Genomic DNA, 26237 nt, shown 5'->3' with positions numbered 1-26237 from the left:
CTGACGTTCCTGGGATGCTGCTCACATGCAGTGAATTCACCGGGAGGTGTAGCACTTCCCAGGCTGAAATAATTTTGTGTTTCCTACTGCATGGTTGCTAGCTAACAGCTGCCCTGGCCTGTGCGAGCTCTGAACTGCACGGGGACGTTGGACACGTAGCCGGGATGGCTTCTGCTCCGCTGTCGGCTGGTGCTGCCTGTGGCCCAGTGCCGCAAGGAAGTGGTGCGAGATCCAGAGGAGCTCGCTTGCTGGCCAGCATCTTCACAGTCTTACAGTCATTTTCAGTGCAGATGGCCCCAAAGCAGTTACTCTTGTTAAAGCCTGAGGTCCTGCTGCTGTGTTATAGTCTGAATTGTACCTCCCAGTAATATTTCTTGCTGTTGCCTCTTGGATGTCTACTCCAAGTTCACATCCTCCAGTTTTTCTTTGGAAAAATATTTCTAGGCCTTGCTTAAAATGAATGCTGATACCGTGCTGAAACATAAATGTGCCTTAATCAGTGGTCCTGTCATCAGAAGCTCCATTTCTTGCTAAACTCCTTGTGAAAATAGTTACCCAGTTATAATAAGGGTACTATAACTACAGTGATATAAGGTTGCTCAAGTAAAAGACTACGTATGTTTGTTTTGGTTAGACTAACTGATAGAGATGAGCTTTTCAAGCACACAAATCCTTCTTTAAAGCCCCAAACTCTGCATCTGCATAGCCATCAAAATCCAAGGGTCATACATGTCTGTGTCCCTCAATGCAGTCACCATCCATTCTCATGGAAGTCATGTGACTGAAACCACACACAGCCGTTACATGCCAGAACAAAGTCACAGCCACCCTCCTGTCAGTGAGAGCATAACCTTTCACCCCTTCCTGACATGGGTTCTGATCTCATCCTCAAAGAAATAAAGACATTGAGGAGATGAGCTGGGGCATTCAGATTCTTACTTCCAGTAGCTACTCAACACCCCTGTCTCAATAAAGACAGTAGTTTTATGGCATGTTACAATTTTTCCTGTGCTTCACCTCAGTGAACCACTCTGTGTTGTTCAGGTGATCATTACCTCTGTGTTTCTCTCTCTGTCCCACAGGGGCAAATGACCTTATCGCCTCTTCCTTTGCTAGCAACTCCCTCTGCTTCGCAGGTACCAGTCACCTTTTTCCTTTAACTGATTAACTTAAGCTAAATTTGAACAATTATTTTGAAGCTGTGCATAGTCTGTTGCTAAAGAAGAGTTTGCGTGCTTGAAGGCTTGTCTGGTTTTTTCAAGCTAAACCAGGGGGTCTACTAAAAGGACGGCTGTCTCTTTCCTCTGAGCCTGCCTGGGACCCACTGCTGCACTGTGCTGCAGTCCCGCAAGCAGCGTTTTGTCCGTCTTTCCCCCCTCAGCAAGACTTGCAGAGACAAATAATTATCTGGGTAGCTGAAACGTGAAGCGCTCCCCCGCTGCTCTTGCAGACACTAGTACAAAAACCACAGCCCCACAGACTTCCTTTCACTGGAGTACATCGTTGTGAGCATGCCCTTAAAGTGTAACTTCTGTTCCTTCCCGAAGGTGCATGTAAATTTGCTTCTGGTAGAAGCTCGGATGCAAGCCGAACTACTTTATGCTCTGAGAGCTATTACTCGCTATATGACCTGATGTCTCCGGCTGCCTGTCGACATCGGAATGTTCTGCAGCTGCAGTATGGCAGAGGAAGATACGAAGCCTCAGGACCAACGGTAGCTATAAGTTAAGATGCCCATTGTGCCATAACTCCTTTAGTTTCAGCTATTTCCATGTTTGGAATATCACTGCTGTCACTCAGCAGTGAACGCTTGGCAGTTGAAAAGACAGGGTTGTGCAGAAGTGCTGCCTGCTCGTGGTATTTTGGCTTTAGGCAGCCCGGGACACTCTCTGAACTTGTGGCAATATAGCAAATGATACGTATATAGATCTTGTGTTAAGGCAAATACTATGGGAGTTGGAGCGTGACAAGAAGTGGGACTTGATGACATTTGCTTTCCCTATGAGAATAATTTTAGAAAATCTCGATGCTGCTATTTGTGCTGGTGGAGTGAACAGACACAGGCTGTTCCAGTTAAGCTAAAAGCGAAAGTGAGCACTGCTATTGTCTGAGCCTTTATTGTGTGTGGTTTCAAAAAAGCCTTGTTATTTAGATTTCTTTTTTAATGAGAGCTAAACCTCTTCTCTCCACACTGATAATTTGAAAAGATAGCAGTCGGTTTTCTCAAACAGTTTAGCCTTAAAATGTTACAGGACATTTGTTGAGCATTATTTCGTGAGCTCCGAAGTGCAATGGTCTTCCTATGGAAAGAAGGGGACTGAAGTCCTCAGAGCTTTTTAGAGATCTAACTATGTGTCGAGTAGCTTCTTGTCCTGTTTTCCGAGGGTGAACCAAGGAGGAGCTAGGACAAGGTGTGGGAATGTTGTTCTAGACTGCCAAACAGTCCTACTGTATTACATGCCCAACGCTGGTCTTACTGACTTTTGCAGTTGCTTAAATAACTAGGCTAAAAAACATCTATTTTTAGTAAATCAAAACATGATTAAAATGCTGATGTTTAATATACAGTGGTTTTGGAGAACACGAATACTTTTGTATGAGTGTGAATTGCTTTTTAAATTTGTCAGTATTACTGGTATTTTTTAAATAAAGGTAACAACTTTTTCTCTTGGTGTTTTTGTGTGGTTTAACTTTGCGCCTCTGTTCTTACAGGTTTGCTTACTGGTTCAAAGACCATTAAAAAATGTTTGAAACGGTAACTGAGCAAATGTACTTAAGATGACAGACCATGAGTTTCTCAACTGAGTCTAAAATGATGGGAGAAAATGTTTAAAAAAATAGATTTAGATCTTCACTAAAACTATAGTAGGAACACCCCTCACATACTCCTGCTGTTTCCACCCCTCCCCTAGTCCTCCACCCTCTGTCCAGGTATACTTGGTCATATTTGTACAGGATTTTATCTTTCCTCACAGATAACAGGTGTGATATGATCAGAGATTCCAACTGTGTGTTTATATAATCACTTAATATTTAGAGCTAGTTATTGAAAATGTTTTAAGACTTAAACTGATTTTAAAACCCTCCAGTAGTGAACTTGGTTCCAGATTAGGCTGCAAATTTGTCATAGCCTAGTGCCAAAAGGGTATCTGGCATCAGAAGGATGGCCAGGTCGGTGCAGTCAGACTGAGGTGTTTACAGCAAGAGGTGACAGGCAGTGGGACAGGGATTTGCTACAAGAGAGTGACAAACTTTTGGACACACTCCTACAGCTGGCTGTAATGCAGGTTATAGTGCACACAAGTGTAAAAACTCCTACCTCCTTACAGGAAGGTAGGAGCCTTATTTGTGAGGTGGGAAAGAAATGGGTTTTCCCAAGCTCACGGGTAGAATAGATGAAGATTTCTGTCCCCTGGCCTGGTTCTCAGCTCAGACCAGTTTCTCTCACTACACAACATTCTGAGAACAGTTTTAAGTTTACAGTCCAAGAAGCTAAAATATCTAAAAAGATCTAGGGGAGAAAGATTAATAAACTGTCAAAAATTGTGACTAACAGGAAGCATCTGCTGCTTCCTCTTAACTAAAAATACAGGATTTTTAATGTTCCAAAAACAGAGCGAAACTTTCCTGTCTTAAGAGCATATCCTAAAGCTAAGCTCTGCCTAATGACAAGGAAGAAATATTCCAGTCTGTAAGTGTTGTTGCCACAGCACCTGATTCTGATTCTCCTGCTGCTTTCTGGTCATCAAAGGTAGACATGAGATTTTCTGAGAAGCCTAAACTGGCCCTTTCCATCCTTTGCTTCCCCAGGCACGTGCAGGTGCCTGCAGGCATGCACTCCCTTTTCAAGCAGCAAACACTGCACTCCACCTGTGTACGTCAATGGATTCATTTCCAAACAGAGCCCTGACCACAACCTGCGGCCAGTCCCAACCTCACACAAAGCTGCCTACTTACCTTGGAGAAAGGGCCTGAACGCAGTTGGAGATTTTCCTTTAAAAATGCTGAGGCACGTGTGGTCCTACGTAGAAGAGAACAAGCAAGGCTGGTAAGCATGGTCATGGTGGCAACCAAAGATGGTGGGGTTAGTCTTTAAAAACAAGAAAATGGCAAAGTCACCAGAGGCTCCGTGGAAGTGGCAATCACTGCCCCGAGCAGCAGCAGCTGCTTATTTCTCTGTAGTGAGAGAAACTGGTCTGAGCTAATTGAGAACAAGGCCAGGGGACAGAAATCTTTATCTATTCTACTGTGGGCTTGGGAAAATCCATTTTTTTCCCACCTCACAAATAAGCAGCTGTATGATACCAGGGCCCTGTCTCAGGCTCTGGTGGGTGTGAGCTGCCCCCTCCACTGCAGGCTGAGCCCCAGCAGTTCCCAGGAGGCAGCCCCTGTGTGCAGCCACCGCCTCTCACGTGCCTCTGCTGTGGTGGGCACTACAGTAGTACTGGCAACTCACCCCAAAAGAACACAGTGGTGCGGGATCCTGTCCACAAGGCTAGGCCCAACGCATCGAAGGACACAGTGCGCAGCAGCACGAGCAAAGGGAACTGAATGGCAGGCTGGCTGCTGCGTGGGCCCAGGTAGGACACTTAAAAAAACCAACTAAAAACACCCATACACCCCACCCCAGATAAAAAAAAGCTATGTGACAGGCCAAGTGCTTGGTTGCTAAACAGGAATGGCCACCTGAAGTCACAAGAGAGTCTCTTTGTTGAAATGGTAGAGGATGCCATGAGATCAGAAACTCAGCATTTTGGGGCTTGTTCTTATTACCCACACATTTTTTTCCAGAGAAGGACATGGGCCCATGCAGCTCCACGGGAGCCAGTGCTGGGTTTGCCGTTGGGTGCTGCGAAGCCCCAGGTGCCCACCCAGCACCTGTGGGCACCTCTGCCTGCAGCAGGCGCTGGCCACACTCTGAGCACAAGGCCAGAGCTCCCGCCCAGCGGCCGCCCCAGCTTTGCTCTCCACCACAGGACACCTAGTGCTCCAGGCCCATGGTAATGACTGACATACATAACTAGCATTTTCTTTGAGCAAATCTGAATTGCCTACATATGCACCTTGACTCGAGCAAAACATCCGTTTTGAGCTGCCTTCTGACAGATGCTCAGCACTTGTCAGTGCTGATGAGACCTGCTGACAGGACTTGGCCACCAGGCCTTTTCCACTGCGTCCCCACCCTGCATTACAGAGCCTGCCCTGTGCCTTGATGCGAATGCCAAGAACAAATGCCTCCAGCTCCCTCCCCACAGGGGAGCACTTACCCAACAGCCTTTCTTTTAATGCCCCCAGAAAGCAAAACAAATGGGGCATTGAAACCATTTATCTTCCCCCTTAACTTCAGCTAAAATTAAAATGGCAATGGAAGGAATGATAATTGAGATCTTGGAGCCAACCCGTACTCTCCTGCGGATTGCAGCAGTGGAGGCTGCCACACGCACTCCGTAAGCAATTCACTGCGGGGCTGGGCCTTGCTGGTCATGAGAAATACCCAAGTTGCTGGGACAAAAAAAAGAAGGCTGCAGATTGCATTTACCTTCACTGAAGTTTCCTCCTCACCGCTCCCAAAACCTGGACGATAAAAATCTCCCCTCCCCTGCCCCATCAACAGTGAATGAAGTTCCCAAAAATGTATAAACAGGGACCTAGACTAGGAAAAAAGTCTTTCTAGCAGAGGTCCTGGCGCTGCCACGGGTGCAGCGGCGCTGCTGAGGGAGCTCTGAAGTGCTGACTCAGAGAAACAAATTCCTCCAGTCTCTCTGCGGGGGTTGCCAAGGCTGGAGCCTTACTCTCCTGGCACCCACAGCACAGTGTGAGGCTGCTGACCCTCTGGATCAGAGCCAGGAGCCCGGCAGCCCCTGCACAGCCATTTATTCTTAGTAATCTGGGGTAAAAAGAGAGACAAATGGGTCAGGTCTGCAAAGCTTTCTGTAGCCAATCAGGCTGTTAATGCTTGGGGCCGGTGGTGCACCTGCTGAGCTAATCCATGGGCTGCAAGCAGGGAATGCTACACACTGGAAGGATGAAAACCAAGCAACAAACAAGCCAGCAGCAGTCATAAGGAACATGAAGGGTGTAGAGTCTCTTTTTTGCCTCATAGATGGAGACTGGGGGAGATGGCTGGCCAAGACAGTCCAAGAAGTACAGGCACACAGGTGGCTCCTGGAAGTGTGAGAACAACTGAAAGAACAACACACTAGACTGGCTCAACTCCTACATCACGGATATGGGTGTTTTGCCTTAAGATGTGAAATCCCAATTCAGAAAAGCCAAGGCAGGAGCTGTGACACCACAGCCACACAGCATCAGAGAAAGAAAGGGAGGGTCTCCAAGGGGAAGGGGAGTACCTTTCCCCCTGGCCACTGACAGCATTCAGTCTGCAGAGTGAAGCTTACTCAGTGTAACGCAGCAGAATGCCCCAATAGCATCTGAGTTACTCTCGCACAATTTCTCGCACAAATATAAAGTAAACTCTCACACAATCTCTCGCACGAATATAAAGTAAAAGGCTGTAGGTAAGATGTGGCTCCTGTGATGTTACATTCTTTTATAGTGCACAGCTTTTTTGGTACAACAGAGGTCCAGGTACTCAGTGGTAACTTACCTTTCAAAAATTAAAAGTTCACTAAATAGTTTTGTTTCATTTTCCCAACCAAGAAACTATGCAATTAATAAATCACACTGAACAGCAGCTTGATCAGCTCAAATGTATTGGCAAAATCACACATGCAAAAATTTCATACTGACAGAAGTCAGTAAATGCCAGGCTTTACTGACTGTTTTAGAGTTAAATTGCCATGCTCACCAACGGCAACGTACAGATATATTAGAAATATAAAACTGTATGATCTACACCACAAAAACCAAACAATGACTGATTAAAAGGGAGTAATAGTCACAGTTGGAAAAAAGGAGTGGTGGCTTTGGATTCTATCAAGAAGTTTTTCTGCCACAGGTTTGAACTCTCTTTCCCAATATAGTTTGTGGTAGTCCCTTGAATCTCTGTCGAGGCTGTAATCCAACACCAGCTCTTCATCTGTAATCAAGGAAAATATTGTCATCAGTTCTGAATAAAAATGTACCCAACTATGTATTTTGTGACCACAGCACATACAACTTAGCAGCTGTGTATGCTGATGGCTTAAAACCAACTCTCTAAGACAAACTAAGCATCACTGTCTGGGACACTTAGATTTAATTGAAAAAGGATATTAAGGTCAGTAAAACAGTAAAAAGGGTATTGCAGGTTCTTTTATTCTCACACCTCATAGGTGTAGCTAGCCTCTGTCTGCAAGATCAAGCCTTTACCATGACTGTCTGCCTAGAAACTACTTGGGTTTTAACATTACCCACAGCAATTTTGCTAAGTAATCAATTCATCTAACTACACCTTTCCTGTCACAAATTGCTCTGCTAATCTGGTTCATGACGACACTTTCAAACTATATTTACTATCATACTTAAAGAACTTGAACCACACTAGTTACTGTATTACTGATGTCCTCCCTTCCTCACAAACTTCATAAATAAAATAATAGGACACTTTAAATAGAGACAAGCCATGTTAGGAATTAAAGGAAGTCATCAGTTGTTATTCCTCCCTCCATTTTGCCTGGCACTGGATGTGGCAAAGAAACAAACACTTACAGAAAAAAAGAAACAGTCTGCAACCAGAAGCATGCTCCTGGTCAGGAATCTACAAACACAACTGGTAACGCTGAACAAATGTTTTCATACAGTTTATTGACAGCCTTTAGGCCATAAACGGACCTAAAATACAATCCTGCACCCAATGGGTAGTGTGACTTACCTTTGTCCTGCACTATGAAAGAACACCACTCACATCTGTTAAATAAATAACTCTGTAAGGGAGAGTTTACTGCACATTCACAGCAGGCAGTTACCCACGTAATGAGTCAAACTTTGTGTAGAAAAGAGACGCTCAAACAGCAAGTATTCCTATTTAAAAGAACACCAAGGTGCCTATGCAGAGCACATGGCCTGAGCTGAAACAGCTATAAAGGAAGAGACAACATTTACTTTTGCAGGGGAGATGGGCTCCATTTCATAGGAAGTTACCAGTAACTGCAAACAATACTTGACTTCTATGCCACTACAGTGTTTCTAAATTACCAGAATTAAAGAGATGCTGACTGTGAGGTAGATTCCAAAAGGGGTTCTGCATAAAGAAATGATGCCACTTTGAGGCTTTCTGTAATAAATAAAGAGAATCCCCCCCGTTCTTTCAATGTCATGTATCTCTGCAGGAAGAAACCCTATAATCAGAGAGAAAATCCAGCCTCAGACATCAGATGTATATATATTTGACGGTATCAGAGGATAACTGAGGTCAGACAGGACCTCTGGAGCACAGTCACTGTAGATCAGGTTGCTCTGGTCCATGTACTGTTGAGTACTGAACATCTCTGAGGATGGAGATTCCACAGCCTTTCTGGGCAGCCTGTTCCCCCGCCATGGCGGAAACTTCTTTTCCTAATATTCAATTGAAATTTTTCTTACTGCGACACTTAGCTCTTGCCCTATCAATGGCACAGTAGCCCAACATATCTAAAATGAATCTTAGCAGCACAGAAGTGAGAGACCCTGCAGAGGAAGATAAGGGATTATGGGTTTTGTTTTCAGGGTGAATTGCTTTGCCTACTCCTGAAATGATTCTTCTACCTAAATTAACTCTCTAACACAGAGCAAGAGACATTTCCCCCTTTTATTAGCAAGCTGTGACGCCCAGAAGTTGACTGAATGTTTATGGAATCACTCAGGTCGGGAATTCCAGTCTACAAGAACAAGGGTCAGAACCAGTTCAAAAGCTGAAGTGTTGAACCAAAACAGTAAATTTCCCAAAGCAGAATGTGAGTAACACTGGGGATTGGCAAGGATCAGTGTCCCACATGCAAGCTGTGCATCCTCAGATAATTTAGTTTTCCCACGACCCTCCTCAAAACTAGCTAATTGGGTACTGGCCAAACAGAGTATGAACTGGCTGCAAGCCCAGGAACAAGACAAGCACACTGGGTCTGCATGCTGTGGGGGAAGCTGAAAACTAGAGTACAGACACTAGTCTGCAAGGACTACCCAACCCCATAACTCCAGCAAGACGGAGGCCAGGAGCCGTTATCACGCCATGAAAAGCGTTCACATGTACTGGGATTCCAAAATAACTTCCTCAAATTGATAGTGGAGGTAAAGGTGAGCAGAAGGTCTGGAAAAAGAGATTTCACTGAATGACCAAAGAGAATGCTCTCAAGACAGGCTGACCTCCACTGCTGCTCCTGAGGGACTGGGGCAAGGCAAAGCTGCTGCCAGGGGCCTGGAAACACCAGCCTCCAGAAGCTTTGAGCCAATAAAGTGACACAAATCTCAAGAGCAGCTGAAAGAAGGCAAATGACAGTGCCACTGGAAAGCAGTGCCACCGCATCTCAGGCTACTGGGATCAGGCAGGGAAAAAGAAAAACAAATGGCGCCTTTGGTCCAGCCCTTCTCAGGCCCAACATCTTTTCAGGCTCTTTCCACTCCCCTCAATCTTTTGTCATCTTGTGCCAGGTAGGGGAAAGAAAAATAAACGGGAGGAGGTCAAGCACAGCAGGTGAAGTGAGGTGCCTGCTGTGCCATGCTCCACTTTTTCCGCTTCCTGAGGGTGTGCTGACGCTTAAGTACAGTCCACCGACTGTCAGCAGTTGCCTCCTGCTTCCCGAATGATAGAATCAGAGCAGTGACAGTTCAAGGCTGTTACTGGATACAATGGGAGGAGGAAGATGTAGGACAATATGAACCAGCTGCTAATGCTAAAATCTGTTGGCTCTTAACACACAGAGGAACCAGATCCAATGAATAAGATTTGCTTTTTCTACAGCTACTCTTCTGACTACAGTGTGAAGACAGACGAGCCTTCTGATTTAATTCTGACCTATTTTTAATTAATTGTCATTACAGTTGCATTACAATTGCAGTTGTAGCTGCAGTTGCAATTGTACATGAACTTCTGGTTCATGGAAGTTGTACTGGTTCATAAGAGTTCCAATTACTACCCAGCCTGGACTCTGCAGTGTTAAGAGCAGAAGAAAACATAAGTATGAACTTTCCAAAACACAGATATATATTCCTTGCTGCATGCCAGAAAATTCAAGCATGATTGTGACTGTAAAGTTCACAGTTCTGTTGCAGAATGTTAAAAAGTGCACTAATGATCTTGAAACACAGTATTTTCAGATAAATAGATGGAATTACTGCTCACATTAAGATATGCTCTATCATAGCAAGAAATGTAATGCAAGGAATGATTGCAACAATGAATAACAGTAATTCTGCTGTAACTGGAAAAAAATCCTCACAAATCCACCCACTTCTCTGATTGTCTAAAAACAAAAGAGACCATGGGGATCTCACTTTCTGCCTGGCTCTGACTAACTTGCAGTGTTATTCACAGTGAGCATACATCTTTAGTAAATTTCCAGTTAATACCAAATCAAAATTAGTTAAGGTTTGCTTCAACCTCATTTACACTTTAAAGATTTTTTTTTTTTAAAGATAATTGCAAATGACCTACCTATTATAAAATCATAACCAAAGCAGTGCTCGTAAGATAAAGAAGGAAAATTACATATAGTGACTGTAGGACTATTACATAGCAAGTAAACTCTGTAAAACTTGAAGCAAAGTACATGTACAGATGAAAAGATCCAACTGGGTAAGCAAATGAGGGTCTTCACATTCACTTGTAGGCACCTTCCAGCCTATCTTTGTGGAGGACTACACCCCCCATAGCCTTGGGGAGCAGATGAGAAATTGTCAGGATGTTGTCCTTGCCCACAAGGAGCACATGATGAGAAAAGAGGTCAAGGGACTCCTGTCAGAAGCAGCAAGCTCAGCCTGTTGCACCACCCAGCCCCTCTGGCTGAGGGGAGAAGCCACACTGCCCAGACTGCCCAGTGTGGGCTGGGCAGTAACCGGGTGCATCACAGCTGAGCCCCTGCTTCTGCCAGTGCCTGCAATGACCTTTGAGGCCGCAAGGGCTCACATACAGTAAAAAGTATGTTTTGAGCTGAAGGTCTACGGGATAGTTGGCTCAAACAGGCAAAAAAGGCAGCTGGCAAAAAGCATTAGCGGCGTGCTAAGTAGACAAACTGGAGTGGGGAGTGACAGCAGCCAATTCCACTTTGGCAGCCTGTAAGATCTGAGGGAATGTGCTGAATGGCAAGTAGACCACTGGATAGTCTATACCCGCCAACCACTTAAAGCTGCGTGACAGACTTCCCACCCAAGCTAATACTGCTTTGATTCTGCTCCTTCCAGTTCTTTTATTAAGGAAAAAGAGACCAAGATTATGAATCTCACCTAAGAGCGATGTGAGCAGCACCAGCAATGTGTCAGTGTCTTCTCCAAAGCATGAGGCTGCACTTGTGATGTCTTCACTGTAGTTCCACAGGGTTTTGCATATCAAACAAGCCAGCTGCCAGTCTGCCGGCCCAAAGTCTTGTAAGCAGTCAACTAACCTGCCAGTATCAAACAAAAACAGCGTTTTGCTCCATACAGTTTTCTCCTGACCCATTTGACAGTCTAGAAAGGTATGCAGACTCCATGAAAGTTGGCAGGAAAAAAAATCTACATTAATAAACTTAAAATGCTACTTTCTTCCTCAGTAACTTCCCGCTTTCCACTTAGTCTAGTTCCCTAAGGATCTGAACATGCCTTTTCTCCACACATACGTGCTTATGCCTGCCTGCATCTGTCCGTCCCCTATAAATTTTTAACCCAGCTAACCAATTTCAATCACATACATCACAAATGTAACCATCTCAAAGACACTAAAATTCCATCAAATTTCATGACAAACTGTGACTGTCCCAAATCTGTCGCTACCACTAGAGCAGAGGCTGCAATGTGAGGCAAATCTTACTGGGCATCAAGAATTCATCTGGAAAAGATGGTATGAATGCAGAAAAAAGGTTCAGTCAGAATATCCAGCTTATTACATATCAGAGGGTCTGACGGGAAGAGAAATCCAAAGGAATTCACTACTTCTGTGCCTCACAGAATTGCCTTTTACATTCAGTGAAGTCTGACAGCTTTGCAGATCTCACCCCTTCTTGTATTTCCTCAGCCTGCACTCCCAACGGACTCCTCTCGCAAATGCCAGTTTTACTGAAGACCATTAGGTTCTTGACCTTTCTTCCAATCTCACTTCCTTGCAGATGCCAAACACAGGCTAGATTATAAGCAGGACTCTAAAATTAAGCTGTAACTTTTCTGCCTGCACCAACTTACGTACAGTACCTATCCAGGGTTCCCATTACCTAACAGCAGCGTTCACAACTCCCAAGGCAGCAGAAGTTAAACATTGTTTTTCACCTGTTGCTCCTAGTGACCTCTCCAACAGTAATGCTTCACTGCTGTTCTCTTCCCCAACCCTACAACACCCTCTTTCCCTCACTTCTCTACTTCACTGTGAGATATATGATCTGGTGATTGATGATGGGTAACTATTACATTCAGGTATGGCTGAAAATAGCAGTAACTGAAAAACAACCAAGAGGAGTTGCTCTCTTCTCTGAAGGCAGTCATTGTGGAAGACCAGGAGGCATCTAATGAAAAGCCTAAAGACCTGTCCTAATTTTTTTAAGTTTAGCTCTCTGATGAGACTAATTCCATGCTTTATTGGGGCCACTATATATTGGTACAAAAATATGAATACAAAAAACATTTCCAAAAATCCACAGAGCTGGTTTGGCACAGTCAGGATGACCTCCTTAACAATCACTTCTCCAGACTTATTCCATACTGGTTTTCCTTCCTTCTTCACAAGTTTTCAGAGTATAGAAAATGATATATTCTATATGATTCTATGTTCTACAGAATATTCTCTATTCTATATAATAGAAATTTCTCACATTTATTATTCATTTTGTCTGTAACTTATTTTTATTCTTCTTTTTCAGCTATACTGTAAGTTAACTAGAATATGGGAAGGAAGGATGAGCAGACTATACATTGTTTACATTGTATAAAAAAGCAATTATGTGATGTAGGAACAGGAAAGCATTTCAAAGTTAGGCATATTGTTTCATAATGTGGGTTGTATCAACTGCTTTACAAGCGTAGGAACACGATCATTCATGTTGCTCCAATTAAGCTGGATCCGCTATTATATGAACATCAAAGCCAGAAGTGTTGCATCCACAGTGGTTTTTCAAGATCTAACACCACTTACAATGTAAGTCCCTTAAACTCGAACTCTCAGAGAGAGGAGACTCAGAGGCCATTCTCTGCCGAGCATGGCTACATCAGATAGTTTTCCCTATTGTACTAAGTAGTTACAAAAATTGTAAGGGACCATATGGGATACTATAGCTCCTGAGTAATCTTCACACTTACATGGATACACATTAATGGTGCCTATTAACTGTAGCCCACAGAGGATCCTGTAAAGTCAAACATATGCAGCTACTGCGAAGCCATGCCTTAGCTGCTTGGTTGTATGGTACCTTCCTCTGCTGTATGTATCAGGAAGATCTTTGCGAGGTTATTCTATGGTTTGTGGCTCTGCAGCAAGCTAAACCACTCTAATGCATTTGCAAAAAACATATGAAAAGCTCTTTCTTCAAGAACATGAGATGCCAAATATCTATTAAGTTCTATGATTCTATGATTACAAGTTATTGGCCCCAGTAAAAAAAGAATCTGATTGAAACTCTTTGGCCAAACTACTCAAAATTGCCTTTTTGGTAAGCATAACCAGGAACTTACTTTCCAATTCCTCCTTCTTCCATCAGAAAAGCTCGTTTATTCTTATCTACTGTGAGATTGAGCAGAACTCCACAGGCAGAAAAACACACATCTTGGTTCTTGGCATCAAGCAAAGCAATCATGAACTTGTGTACTGGATTGTAAAGAAGGAGACAGTATTGCTGGGAGGATGGGCTTATCATACAAGTGGTATTACAACATACATATTAAACATGTATACTTAGAAAGCAGTCAAATGCAGGATATCCTACCGAAAAATTTAACCTTGTAGCGTATTACTGTGATGCCTGTAGAGCAGGCGCATGACCCAGAGTAACAGCCATTATTACATCAGGCTGAACACCAGTTTTCTTCGAAACACCACATACATAATTCTAGTTATAAAAATACACCAGGTTAATGTGAAAATCCAAGTTGACCAAGCTGAATTACAGCATATTTCTTAAAGTACCACCCTCCTTTCAATCACAGAGTCAGCAGAAACTGCTAGGATATGGCATTTGGCACTCAGAGAGGGAAGTTCTCACATCCGTGAGTGGCAGGGTTGCCCTAGACTGCTCCAAGTCCAGCTGGAGCTGCTGCAGCCTGGGGCTCCTGCGGGAGACAGGCAAGAAGCAGACGCTGGACGTGCAGCATCTCGCAGCCCTTGCTGACGCTGCGCTCAGTAGGCAGCAGAAGGCAGCCCCAGAGAGGGAGTCAGTCTTGCCTCATAGCAAGGCAGCCTCTCAGCTCTTCCTGAGCTTGGCACACCGACACCACAGTCTCTCCCAGGTGTAAAATTCAGTCCTCTGAGACAGCTCATCAGCAACCAGCTACTAACTGTCAGCTCTCCTTTTGCAGGTACCTTCTCCTTCAAAGCAGTGGTATGTCTGCTCTTGAAAGAAGGGGTTGTATATATTACAGTGTATCACCTCACTTTAAGCACTGACAGGTAGATACAAAAAAATTTACAGTGAACTGGTGATTAATTAAACTTATGACACACCTTCTGTGGATAGCAAAGAGTTGACGTTTTCCCCAAAGCTCTTTAGACACCCAAAGCAAAAGGACTTGAGAAGACTTGTATCCTACTTCACCCAGAGGTAAATAGGAGGTCTCTTTCTGGAAGCAGTCAAACATCTTAAATGCATGTTACAAAGTGATAGCAAGCTGTTGAACATGGGAATGAAAAATCTGTGATTATGACCTAAATGAAAATTTAGTTGGATTTTCATTTTATATCATATCACTGCTAAACTGTTGGATTTGAAAAACTGAAGGAGTGAAGGGAAATTTCAAAATTATAATCTTCAGAAAAAACAGAGTTCTTGTAGTATTTACCTTTGTGAAGACACCATGGCATATTTTTCCTACTCCAATATTTCCATTTTAATGAAATTGAAGTAAAATGGTGTTTTTAAGGGCTACTACTGGATTCTAACATTTGCCTAATTTGCAAAACATCAGAGAAGATTGCTTCTACCCTTTAACTGAGACAGCTGATTAACAATCTTTCCTTTTTAGAACTATAGACATTTAAAAACAGGACTCCTACAAATGCAAAAGTAACTCACTCTTTTTCTGTATGATGAAGTCACAGATCTCATGATACCGGGAAAGATTGCCAAAGACTCTGACAGCCTCCACAACTCCATCCATACTGTTGCTCATTAGCAGCTTTAAAAGCACTATTGGTTTGCAGAGAAATGAAATAAAAACAATTACTTGTATATCACAAACATGCTTGGCTTTTTATCAATAAATATCAGAATGCAAAAACCAACAGCAATAAATGTAATAAATGGAAACAATTATCTATCTGTCTGGTTGCAGTGAAGGGGGTGAGCTGATGGTAGAATAAGGGTTAAATTGTGTAGGGCTTTGAAGATGAGAGAAAGAGCTCCAATATGGGTCTAAATGCAAAGGAACAAATGAGGAATTATGAAGATAGCCTAAGCACAGTTGTAATAATGGGAGCCAGTTTTGCTATACAGTTTTTGAGTGGGCTCATGTGAAAATCCAGGAAGTCAAAGAAGAAAAAAAGTGTTGTAATCTATATGAGAATTGATTTAGATCCTGAACAGATGGTCTTATGGTGGGATGTCTCCTAAAACTCAAATTATTTTCTGGTTACATTTATCAGTCTTCAGCGAGTATGAAGTGAGCCACTGAAATTGGTCCATCATATAAAGGACTCACATCAGAGAAAAAAATTCTAGAAGAGAGGTTAGCTTCATTCCCATTACTTCTGTCTTTGAATGTTTCAATACCGAACATGCCTTGAACTTGTCTTAAAGAGACATCTGAAATGATTTTTTTTTGTCTTTGGGATCCACCACTTGTATCAAACAGTAAGCATTCTCAAAATGTCTCCTGGAGGAGGAAGCCTGCTGGTCTTCCATCAAAAAGTTTTCTCTCTCCTCAGTTCAGGCAGAGAAAAAGTGATGGCACTGGTTTCACATGCTAACAATAAAAACAGGAGAGAGAGAGCAAATGGGACAGGTAGAGAAGATGCAGTTCCTACACATCACTAAAATATGGCTATTGTCCATAGTGTCAGAGGGGGGAGAGAATCACACCACTCCTATACTGCCAATGGATTTATAAGCCAGAAACAGACACAAATAAGATTTTGCAGGTCTAGAAGGTACTAAGAAAAAATGCACTTTCTTACCATACTCTGATTAGAAGTAACAAACAACATGATTATTTTGGCTCAGACATATGGATTTTGAACGAGTCTAGCAAAAATTGCTAAATGGAAAACAATATGGCAAATCCCTTTGGGGAGGAAAAGAAGAGGGTTTGTTAACACTCTAACTACTTTCACGCACAGAATTATGTTCCAAAAGAATGAAATATCATTATGGGAAGAATTTAGCCCTATGAACTTTATATTCCTGCAATATGATACCACAAAACATTATTAGTGTCTTTATTTTCTGTAGTGTCGAAATATAGCATGAATAACTTCCACTTTCAAAAAGCTAAACAAAGAGTACTGGTTTAGAAGTCCTTACTTTCAGCAATATGTAGCTTCTTGTCTTGAACAGCAGAACTCTTCACTTCGTAGTAGGATAAATTGTTGATTGTTGTTGCAGCACTGATGACCAACTCCTCACAGTCATCAACTGACTTGTACTCTGATAGTAAAAAAAACCCAAGAACATATGCATATGTAGATATACGCACACATACATGAGTAATTCAGCAGTGATTTATATTTTTATATATATTTATAAACAAACAATCATAGTTTACATGGCCACTATTATAGACAATTATTCTGTTTTTCAGTAACATGTCAGAAGCTAACAGGAACAGCTGATCCAAAAATGGCAATATGTCGCTCTTTCCAACTCTTCGTCTACGAAAATAATTGTGACATGCTTTAAAAATCTAGTTAGTTCAGACATTTTACAGATCCTATTTGGTGTTTTAAGATGGAACTGAGGAGAGAGAATCCACATGCAGAAATAAGCCTGTGTGATAGACACAGAGAAATACTGAGGACTATTATACTGATATGTCAGGTACCATGAAAAATTGAAAAAAAAACCCACTTCTTTAACAGTACTTGAAAGATTCTCTCAGAGTTCCTGACAGAATGTTAACCAGTGTAAAATTATACCAGCGAGTCTCAAAGTTGTGTATACTGATTTATCTGAGGTTTCTGGCCTCAGAAACCAATAGCTAAGGAAATAAGAAAGGAGTAAGTTAATAGGGAGAGGACATTCTGTAGTAAACTAAGTGATACAGTGCTCAAGAAAAGGGGAGGGTGGCAGAATGAAGCTGTGAGGCTCAAAAGTGCTTACACAGTGATTAAGACAGTTCCAATCCAGGAAGCTCCTACAGGGCTTAAGACAAAATGGGCGAAGTTGTGAGTCTGCTTTCTCTAATCCCTCATAGCTTGTGGGCAAGACTGATAAACTAGCATATAATCTGGTTGATTGTCTTTAAATAATATTTAATGTTCTCATCACACACTAAAATATACTGAGGTCTTTGAGATGTCTCTTGTCACTGATGAACTGTTACAGGGAGAATAGACTGCCCAGTTCTAGCCTGTGATTAGATTTACAAAGGGATCAGTAAATGGTATAGGAATTGCAGTCCTAAGCCTCCATTTAGAGGGAAAGGGACACTCAAGTGACAAAGGCTGGAAAGCTGAAAAAGAAGAAAAAATAAGAGGAAATTTTTCAAGGAGGCTGAAAGTTATGAGTGCAGGGAACAAAAAGAATACTTAATTCAGAACAGTCACAAAACCTGCAAACCTCAAAAAAACCCATCACCAAACACACCTATGTAGCACATGGTAAGAACAGGCTTCCCTTATATATGAACTCTCAGTGAGATGTATTTAAAATAAAATTTGTTTCCTTATCTTTAATGATCACACCTGCAAATCTGATCACTGAATTAAACACTTCTACAACATCTTTCCCCAGACTCTGAAAAGTCAGTACTAAAGCAGCAACTGTCTCAAACAGGCTTTCTACATAAAAATTTATGAATATCAGAAGATTGACTTTGTTATTTTAGCAGTGGAACTGATTTAGTTATGGGTCAATCTAATAAGAAGGTCAAGTAGAAAATCCTAAACTCTCCTTACAGACTGAACAAAGATAACAAAGACAACACAGGTTTTATTACCTAGTACCATAACAAGCAATTCTACAACACGATGGGCAGCTGCCAGAGCTGCTCCTATGCTGGGATGAATGGAGAGATTGGCCAGCACTCTTATCAGTTTTATCAGAACATCTTCTGCTTCGGAAGGATGCTTTGGGTGGCTTTTTTCTTCCCCTCCTCTTTCATGGTACCATTTCTGTGCATTCAAATCAAGTTCACGGTAGGTTTGAAATAATGATATCAAGGTGTTAACACTTCCATTTTCTTTAAAAAATTGCTCACGGGCCTGGTTATTCTTTGCTGTTAAATTGCCAAGAATGAAGATGATACGGATAACCAAATCCTGCAATAAAATAAACCATATTACACGGAAAACATCAGAAGCTATTAGCTGCTTAAGAAGAAGATAATACTTAATTTGCTTCACATCTCAGTTAATAGCAGATCCAGAACAACTGAAGCAATGCCAAATACAGCAACTAGAAATAATTTTTTTATGCTACTATTTTTCACAACCCAGTTTACAGAAGAAATCAAAAACATCTGACAGAACTAGTATAGCATTCGGGTAGTTACTAATGGGCTATACTTAGTATAGGTCATCTATTTTTACCAAGCCCACAGTAATCTTAAAACATCTTAAAACAGCACTTTATATAACTAAAATAATCACATGGGCCAGAGCTTACTAATCTTTCAAGTAAGCAAGCGTCAGTTGTGATGGCCAAAGCCCACCACCTTCTCTTCTTCTCTAGGCTTGCCACCCATTGTTAGAGGTTATTTCCCCTTGAGTTGTTACTGTTAAATCCATGTTAGCTCTTACTCATTTCCTTGTTAAGTCCAATTGCTTACAGATAGCTGAAGTATTTGTTCTAGATTTTTAACAGAAATGTAATCTAAATTGACCGGTCTGTTATTCCCCAATTCCTCCTCTCTCTTTTTAAAGACAGGTGCCCTACAACCTTGCAATCCTACATAACTTTTCAAGAATCCCAGAGACATTACCCTTTCTGTCCTTTTGTAAGTACCAAAGGGTAAATTTCATCAGGCCTAGCTGGTCTGAAGACACGTAAATAGGCTCCAGCTCATTTTTTAGTGATAAAAGAAGTCAGGCTGAAGTACAGATTAAGCATTTGACCATACTTAACCTTTTCAGAAGCAGCAGCAAAAAAAGGCATTCCACACTTCACTATTCACAGTGGCATCTGTCAGTAATTCTCATCTTCTGAACATGCAGCAATTATTTCCTTATTGTCTTCCCCCTATTAATGTCCTAGAGAAAGTTTTCTCGGTTCTTTTCACGTCCCTTTCTAGTTGCATCTCATTTTGTACTGTTTTTTTCTGATTTTTGTTTTACATGTTCTTGCTACCCTTTTATTGTTACCATTGCTAAATGAGACCTACTTTCTATTTTTATACTGTATCTTCCAATCTCATGATTTAACCAAATTGCTCTCAAAGCACTTTCTATCCCTGCCCTTCAGTGGGATATAGAATTGCACCTTTTGTGGCTTCATTTTGGACATACTGAGAAATAGCCTCTTTTTGGCAAGACTAGTGGATCCTAACTGTACAGCATTCAACAACATCCTCATCTTTTTCTCACCCACCTGTATGGAAGAAAAAAAAAAAAATAAATTCTGAAAGTCTGAACTTTTAAACTAATTAAAACATTCGCCTCTTTTCACTTGCATCAAAACCTACTCATTTCCAAAAACCAAAGTCCATAGCTTTATCTTAACAGTGCAGGTAGTGTAACAGCACTTCCTAAAGTACAGCACAGCCATCTACCCTTAACTGCTGAACTGCTGTACTTGAACTAACTCAGAATTTTGCTAAACGATCTACATGCTGTTTTTCTTCAACTATAATAGTTATATTCACATCCTCCTTGGTATTAATAAGTTAACCAAGTACAGTCCAGCTTGTTAAAGTATACAAACTAATACTGAAGGAAAAAAGATGTGTAAACAGTGCATCCTCCTGTCATACATGCCTTCATCAGTAAGCTTCAGGTCTTAAGACTCTGCCACAAGACACTGGCAGGCAATAACATCCCCTTAGGGCCAAGAAGATGAACGCTATCCCTGAATATGAGAAGCAGGCAATCTCCTAAGTGAGGAATGAGTTCTCACATCCATGTATTTAATATGATCACCTTTTTTTAATTAGGCATCATATTTTTGCTAGCATCTAAATGTCATCAAGACAAATTTTTATGAACATTCTTACTGACTAACCACTAAGAGCTTTCACCTTTACTGGCACAACCCCCAATTCACAAAGGCTGTAAGAATTTGAAACAAACAACTGATGAATCAGAAGAGAGAACTGAAAAAAGCAGGCAGTCTAGTTTGACTCGTTTATATTGACTTTCTAATTTTGGTCAAAACAGTATCAGCCCAGCAACAGCTCTACCCAATCAGAAAACAGACAAACAGGTACCGTACAGCAATCAAATGATATTTTGAGAAGTGTGATCTCAACTGTGCTTTCCACCTACAGGCTAGCAAAACAAACTTATAATACACTTCTTTTTAGCTAGGCACATCCGGTTTAATAGCATATTACCAAAGTTTCATTATCTTCCAGTGAAAATTTAACTCGCAGAGTCAAAGAGAAAAGGTGGTACAACTTCTCCTGAGTAGTATAATAACTGAGGGTTTGTATTATTTTTGGCTACATTTTTTTAAATGCTCTTGGGGTAAGCACTGCAAGAGTAAGAAACAGCCGTTTAGAATTGCTGTGTAAAGAAATATATGTGAAGATGAATGGCATTTTGAAACTGCTTGCAAGACTAAACTTGCACATAAAAAAAAGGTGTAATAAATGAGATTATTATGTGTCTCCAAATGCTTGGAGTATTAACTGCGTATGGAATTTCAGACATTCTTTCAAATTTACAGAAAAATTATATTTATCAGATTAATTTATATAATATGGAGGTTTTAACATGTATGGCACTAAAGACAAATTAAAGACAGGAATTTAACTCGGTCATTTAATCTTTTTGTAACGAGGCATTCATGTGAGACATGCTGTCCAGAGTGTGTACCCAAACCTGATTGGATGGTTCTATATGAGACCACACAGCTTCACTTACAAGTTGAAGAAACATATCAAGAAGAGCTTGAGAAGGAGAACTAATTTTTTTCTTTGCTTCCAATCTGTGAAGAAACTGTGGTATTTTTGTTTTTAAAGCAGTCATGTCACCACATACTTCATCAGCATTTAACTCTTATTTTTCTGACAACTGGAACACATACATTTGATCACTTTTAGGAAAGATTGCTTATCTACTTTAAAAAAAATCTATTCCTTGCACTGCCCTAGTAGCAAAGGTACCCAGTGTACTTGCTGAGTCACAGAACTTGACAGCAGTTTATCTTGGCAATTAAAGCATACCTGCCTTTCCGTTCAAAGCATGATGAACAGAGGTACAAACAGTACAGGTTTACTTATCAGTAGGAAAGGAAAGTCAGTAATTTCTGGAAAGGAAAGGTCAGTAATTTCTAACTAAAATGAGATAAATAAAGGAGGGGAGTCCTTCTAGAGTTTGTAAAGGTTGGCCAAGTATCTGTTAGTGTCTTTGGTGTCTGGACACCCAGAAGGGAAGGGCTAGTATGAAACAAAAATTCAGATGCCAGCAGCTGAGTTCCAGCTGTAAATGAAATGCAAATGAAATGCGCTTTCTACGTTACACAAACTTCAATGGAGGTAGTAAAAATTCTACCACCTGCACAGCAGCATGAACTGCTTCTCATTCAAATCTAATTTACACTTCATTTCCAAATTTGTATTTCTGCTTTATGATGTACCTTGGAAAGAAAATTTGAGAGTTTTCTTTGCAGAGTCTGACAGTCTACTTATAGACAAAATAACAGGAGTTACACCATCCTGGAGCTAATCGCTTCCAAACACAGTAAGGATTCATTGTGAACTGATGTTCCAGCTGTAAAAACTCCTGGTCAAACTCAGAAATAACAACTGACCCAAAATGAAACTCGGTTTAAAGATGAAAAAAAGGAGGGTGTTTGTGTAGAATACCCTGGAATTATCAAAAGGAAATAAAGAAGTTCTTGACTAAGGGACCTGAAATAAGGAGCAGAGAGGAGAAGCTTTGCCACAGTGATAGCAAGGAGTACTTTGTCAGTAAAGAAGGAACACTTCCTTCACCTGCAAATATGAATGCATTTGAGGAGAAGGAGAGGCCATTAGAAGAATGTAGTTATATTTCTGTGTATGACATGGCAGAGGACCCTACCCAATAATTTCTACAGCCCAAAATGTGATCTGTTTACTTCAACTTTTCAGAAAAGGGTTCATTTGCACTTAGTGACATCTAGCAATGAAGAACGCATGTCCTTAAGCTTGTTTGTGGACATCTGGAGATCTAGGAAAGGTAACGAAGAAAAGCAAACACACTGTCACCAGAACAATATTTAATGAAAAGCAGTGTACACTCTCTAAAAAAAACATTTCAGAAATCACAAATTGAAAAAAAGTAGAAAACCATATCCCCCATGGTATTGCTCCAGTGATTACTGACCTCCCTGGTTAAAATCTTTATTATTACTATTACTAGCTTAAATTTGTACAGTTTGAGCCACTGTTTCTTATGATCTCTTTTTTTGTAGATTAAAAGATGGTTTACCAACAGAAACGTCTTCCTTGTGAAGGTTCTATTAATAGGCAACTTGCTAATGGTCTGACCTTTGTCACTGATAAAATAATTTGCTTAATCTTGTTTCTTTTTTTAAACTCTAATCATTCTTTTAGCTCTTTTCAGAGCTGCTCCCAAGCTTTTGGCATCTTTTGTAGAAATTAATATCAAAAGCTAGAGCAAAATATTTTAGTGTCTGGCCAAGCAGTAATATATTCTTATTATTCTTCTTATTATTCTTATTTGACATTCTAATGTTTACCTATCTAGTAATTACATTCTGTCTCTTGTATCTTTTGATATACCAGAACAGCATGTTTCTATACGATATACGCCAATGAAGGCTGGTTGACCACAAACTTTGAGCTCTACATTCCTAATCATTTTATATTCAGAGTATGTATCACATATTCTGCACTCTCCCTACCATTCTTGCCTTCTCTTTCAGACAAAAAACCTCCCCAAACACTCAAAGCCAACTAACAACAAAGTATTAGGAAGATGCAAATACACTATCAGCTCAGCATATTGTCAGAAATCATACTATAGGGAAAGGGTGACCTTCAGTGGTTATTCAGGTTTATCAGCAGGGAAATTCCTTCAGAGTTTTCAGAATATTTTTCCTGATACTTCCTTCTCGAAAAAAAAGTTAATTCAGAGAGAATGAATTATCAGTTATGAATATGCATGTGCACACACAAAACACAGGAGAAAAATGTTATATTTTTGTTCTTCAACAGTCAATTACTAGCTTCCCTTCATAACTTTTTTTAATTGTCCAAAGCACTATTATAATGTTGGGCTAGAGAGAGGAGGAATACAACTGAAAATATGTATTTTTAAATGTAGGACAAAAGAACCACATTATCTAAGTTCTTCATAGGGTTACCTTGACAAGCATTTCAGCAGAAGTGATGGCATAAACAGTACCCAATCTCCATTCACGGTTTGGTTCCTCTCCCATATTGTTTCCTCAGTATTTGTGAACAAGGAACTAACTATTGGTGTGGCTGTTCAACAAAGTAGACTGGAAAGCAATGCAGGTGATAACCCAGAGAAGAACTAGGGGGTTTTTTTTCAGTTTTAAGGTTACTGGAAGCTGTGTCAGTTTTGTGACATGATGTATCACGCTTTCACACAAACGGCTGTCCTCAGCCCAAATGAGGGATGGCACAGAGGGAAAAGTGAGTAACCCAAGCACAAAGAACACTGATGTCAGCAGGAAGGCCAGTCACTGCATGGAGATAAGCCTTTACCTAATAAACAAAGCCAGAAACAAAGAGGACAAATTCTCTGCCTTTACAGGCCCCATGTGTGAAAACCTTCCCCACCGCAGCAAGCTTAAGAGCAAAAAGGACATTCAACAACCCTAAAAATGAGTCTTTTTCTTGGAGGGAGACAAGAAAAAGTCACATAAGCAGAAGCCTGCTTGCTCACAGAAGACTATAAACTGATTTGGGACCGGCTACCTGGTAGATGCATTTGAGAAGAAAGCTGGGCAGATCCAGGCACAACGAACCTGATAAATGCAGACATCTTCTTAGAGAGGATGACAAGGCAATTCTATTCTTCATTTAATAAATTGTTTCTGACCAACTGATAGTTAAATCAAACAGGTAAAGCAGCATGCAAATTATAATTGTAAATTAGTGCAGTTCGACTAGCTGATGCAAGAGATGCAAAAATAATAATAAATCTTTTCAAATGTATCAGGACCAGGAAGTTTGTCAGAATCAGCAGAACTAATTGATGATCAGGAAAAAGGAGCATTCAGAGAAGAAAATGTCATTGCAAAGAAGCTAAATGAGTCCTCTGCATTGATTCAGGCTCACCGTGAAAGCAACTAGGAAGATGTCAAAGCTATAGCCTTCCCTGGGAAAGTCTCATCAGAGGATCTGTCTAAAACTAAAGGGATCACAAACAATTTTAAGGAACAGACTGACAAAACAAACAGTAAGAAAATTACCAGGACTGGATAAGAAAAACAGTAAGAAATTACTAGGACTGGGTAAGAAAAACAGTAAGAAATTACCAGGACTGGACCCAACAGTTCTAAAAACTTATTAAATAGCTTAATTACTAACAGTGATGTACAACCTCTCAAAACTGCATTGATGCCTAAGGACTGGAAGGGTACAAACATGACTTCTATTACTAGAAAAAGATCCAAGTGAGATTCAAGCCATTGTACCAGATAAATTAGAAGAAACCATAAAAAAAGAACAATAAAGTAAGTGGACTGTTGGATAAACACAATCAGCTTTAAAGAATCCTAAGTCCTGACTTACCCAATTCTTAAGTTCTTTGAGGGGATGAACAAACATGTATAAAGGGAATCTATCTGATATCACCCGTGTGGCTTTTCAGGAGACTTTTGACTAAGTCACTCACGAAAATCCTAGTGAAACTAAGCAGTCATGTAAGGGAGAATGTACTGGTATACATAAATGATTAGAGGATGGAAAACAGAATAAATCAGCAGTTCCTGCAATGGTGGAAGATGACCAGCAGAGTTCCACAGGGTTCTGTGCTGGGATCAGTTGTACTCAACTTGTCCGCAAACATGGTAAAGTGGGTGACAGCAGGGATGTGGAGGAGTTTGCTGATGACACTAAGATAATCAAAGTAGCAAAAATGAAGGCTGACTGAAGAGCAGAAAAAAAGATTTGTAGTCAACTGATAATAAAACAGCAGATGAAATGTAAATGCAGACAAACATGAAATGATGCATCTGGAAAACAAAGAACAGTCATACCATCACATATAAAATTACAGCCTTTGAATCAACCATAACCTCTTGGAGACCAATCTTGGGGTTAATGACAGATTCCTCATGGGGGTTTAATGCTTACAGGAGGTCAACAAAAAAATAAAATTCGGGAAAGTCCTGGGAAATAAACTTATGCAGGCACGCAAATCTATGATATGGCCATATCTTAACTGCCATGTTCCGGTTACCTCATCACAAAAAACCATACAGGGCACAGGACTGTAAAAAGTTCTGAGAAAAGCATCATGGATGTCCAATGGTATAGAATAGCCTCTATATCAGAAAGCACCAAGTAAGCAAGGACTCTTAGAATGAATCACAGAATCATAGAATGGTTTGGGTTGGAAGGGACCTTAAAGATCATCTAGTTCCAACCCTGCTGCCATGGGCAGGGACATCTGCCACTAGACCAGGTTGCTCAAAGCCCCG

At 40.9% G+C, this 26237-nt stretch overlaps 2 protein-coding genes across 5 annotated transcripts in view; one reads left to right on the top strand and one right to left on the bottom strand.

Annotated features, from left to right (window-relative positions):
- The window catches only part of SESN1 (sestrin 1), an 84177-nt gene extending 81513 nt beyond the window's left edge, over window positions 1–2664 (top strand). For both annotated transcript variants that reach the window (XM_074896144.1, XM_074896145.1), the window contains exon 10: window positions 1548–2664. In XM_074896144.1, coding sequence (XP_074752245.1) covers window positions 1548–1634 — 87 coding nt within the window. In that variant the 3' untranslated portion in view covers window positions 1635–2664. The remainder of the gene's footprint in view (window positions 1–1547) is intronic.
- A 4039-nt stretch (window positions 2665–6703) lies between these two features.
- Window positions 6704–26237, bottom strand: part of ARMC2 (armadillo repeat containing 2) — a 67846-nt gene continuing 48312 nt past the window's right edge. For 2 of the 3 annotated variants that reach the window (XM_074923305.1, XM_074923322.1), the window contains 6 exons: window positions 18397–18718; window positions 16764–16886; window positions 15318–15431; window positions 13765–13897; window positions 11356–11513; window positions 6704–7039 (listed from right to left, as the gene is read on the bottom strand). In XM_074923305.1, coding sequence (XP_074779406.1) covers window positions 6882–7039; window positions 11356–11513; window positions 13765–13897; window positions 15318–15431; window positions 16764–16886; window positions 18397–18718 — 1008 coding nt within the window. In that variant the 3' untranslated portion in view covers window positions 6704–6881. Of the gene's footprint in view, window positions 7040–11355; window positions 11514–13764; window positions 13898–15317; window positions 15432–16763; window positions 16887–18396; window positions 18719–26237 lie in introns of those variants that run through there. The other variant, XM_074923312.1, reaches the window with a different exon arrangement.

Source organism: Athene noctua, chromosome 1 (assembly GCF_965140245.1).
Source record: "Athene noctua chromosome 1, bAthNoc1.hap1.1, whole genome shotgun sequence".
Classification (NCBI taxonomy): Eukaryota; Metazoa; Chordata; class Aves; order Strigiformes; family Strigidae; genus Athene; species Athene noctua.
The sequence above is the reverse complement of the archived record's forward strand: the minus strand, read 5'-3'. Positions and strand labels throughout refer to the sequence as shown.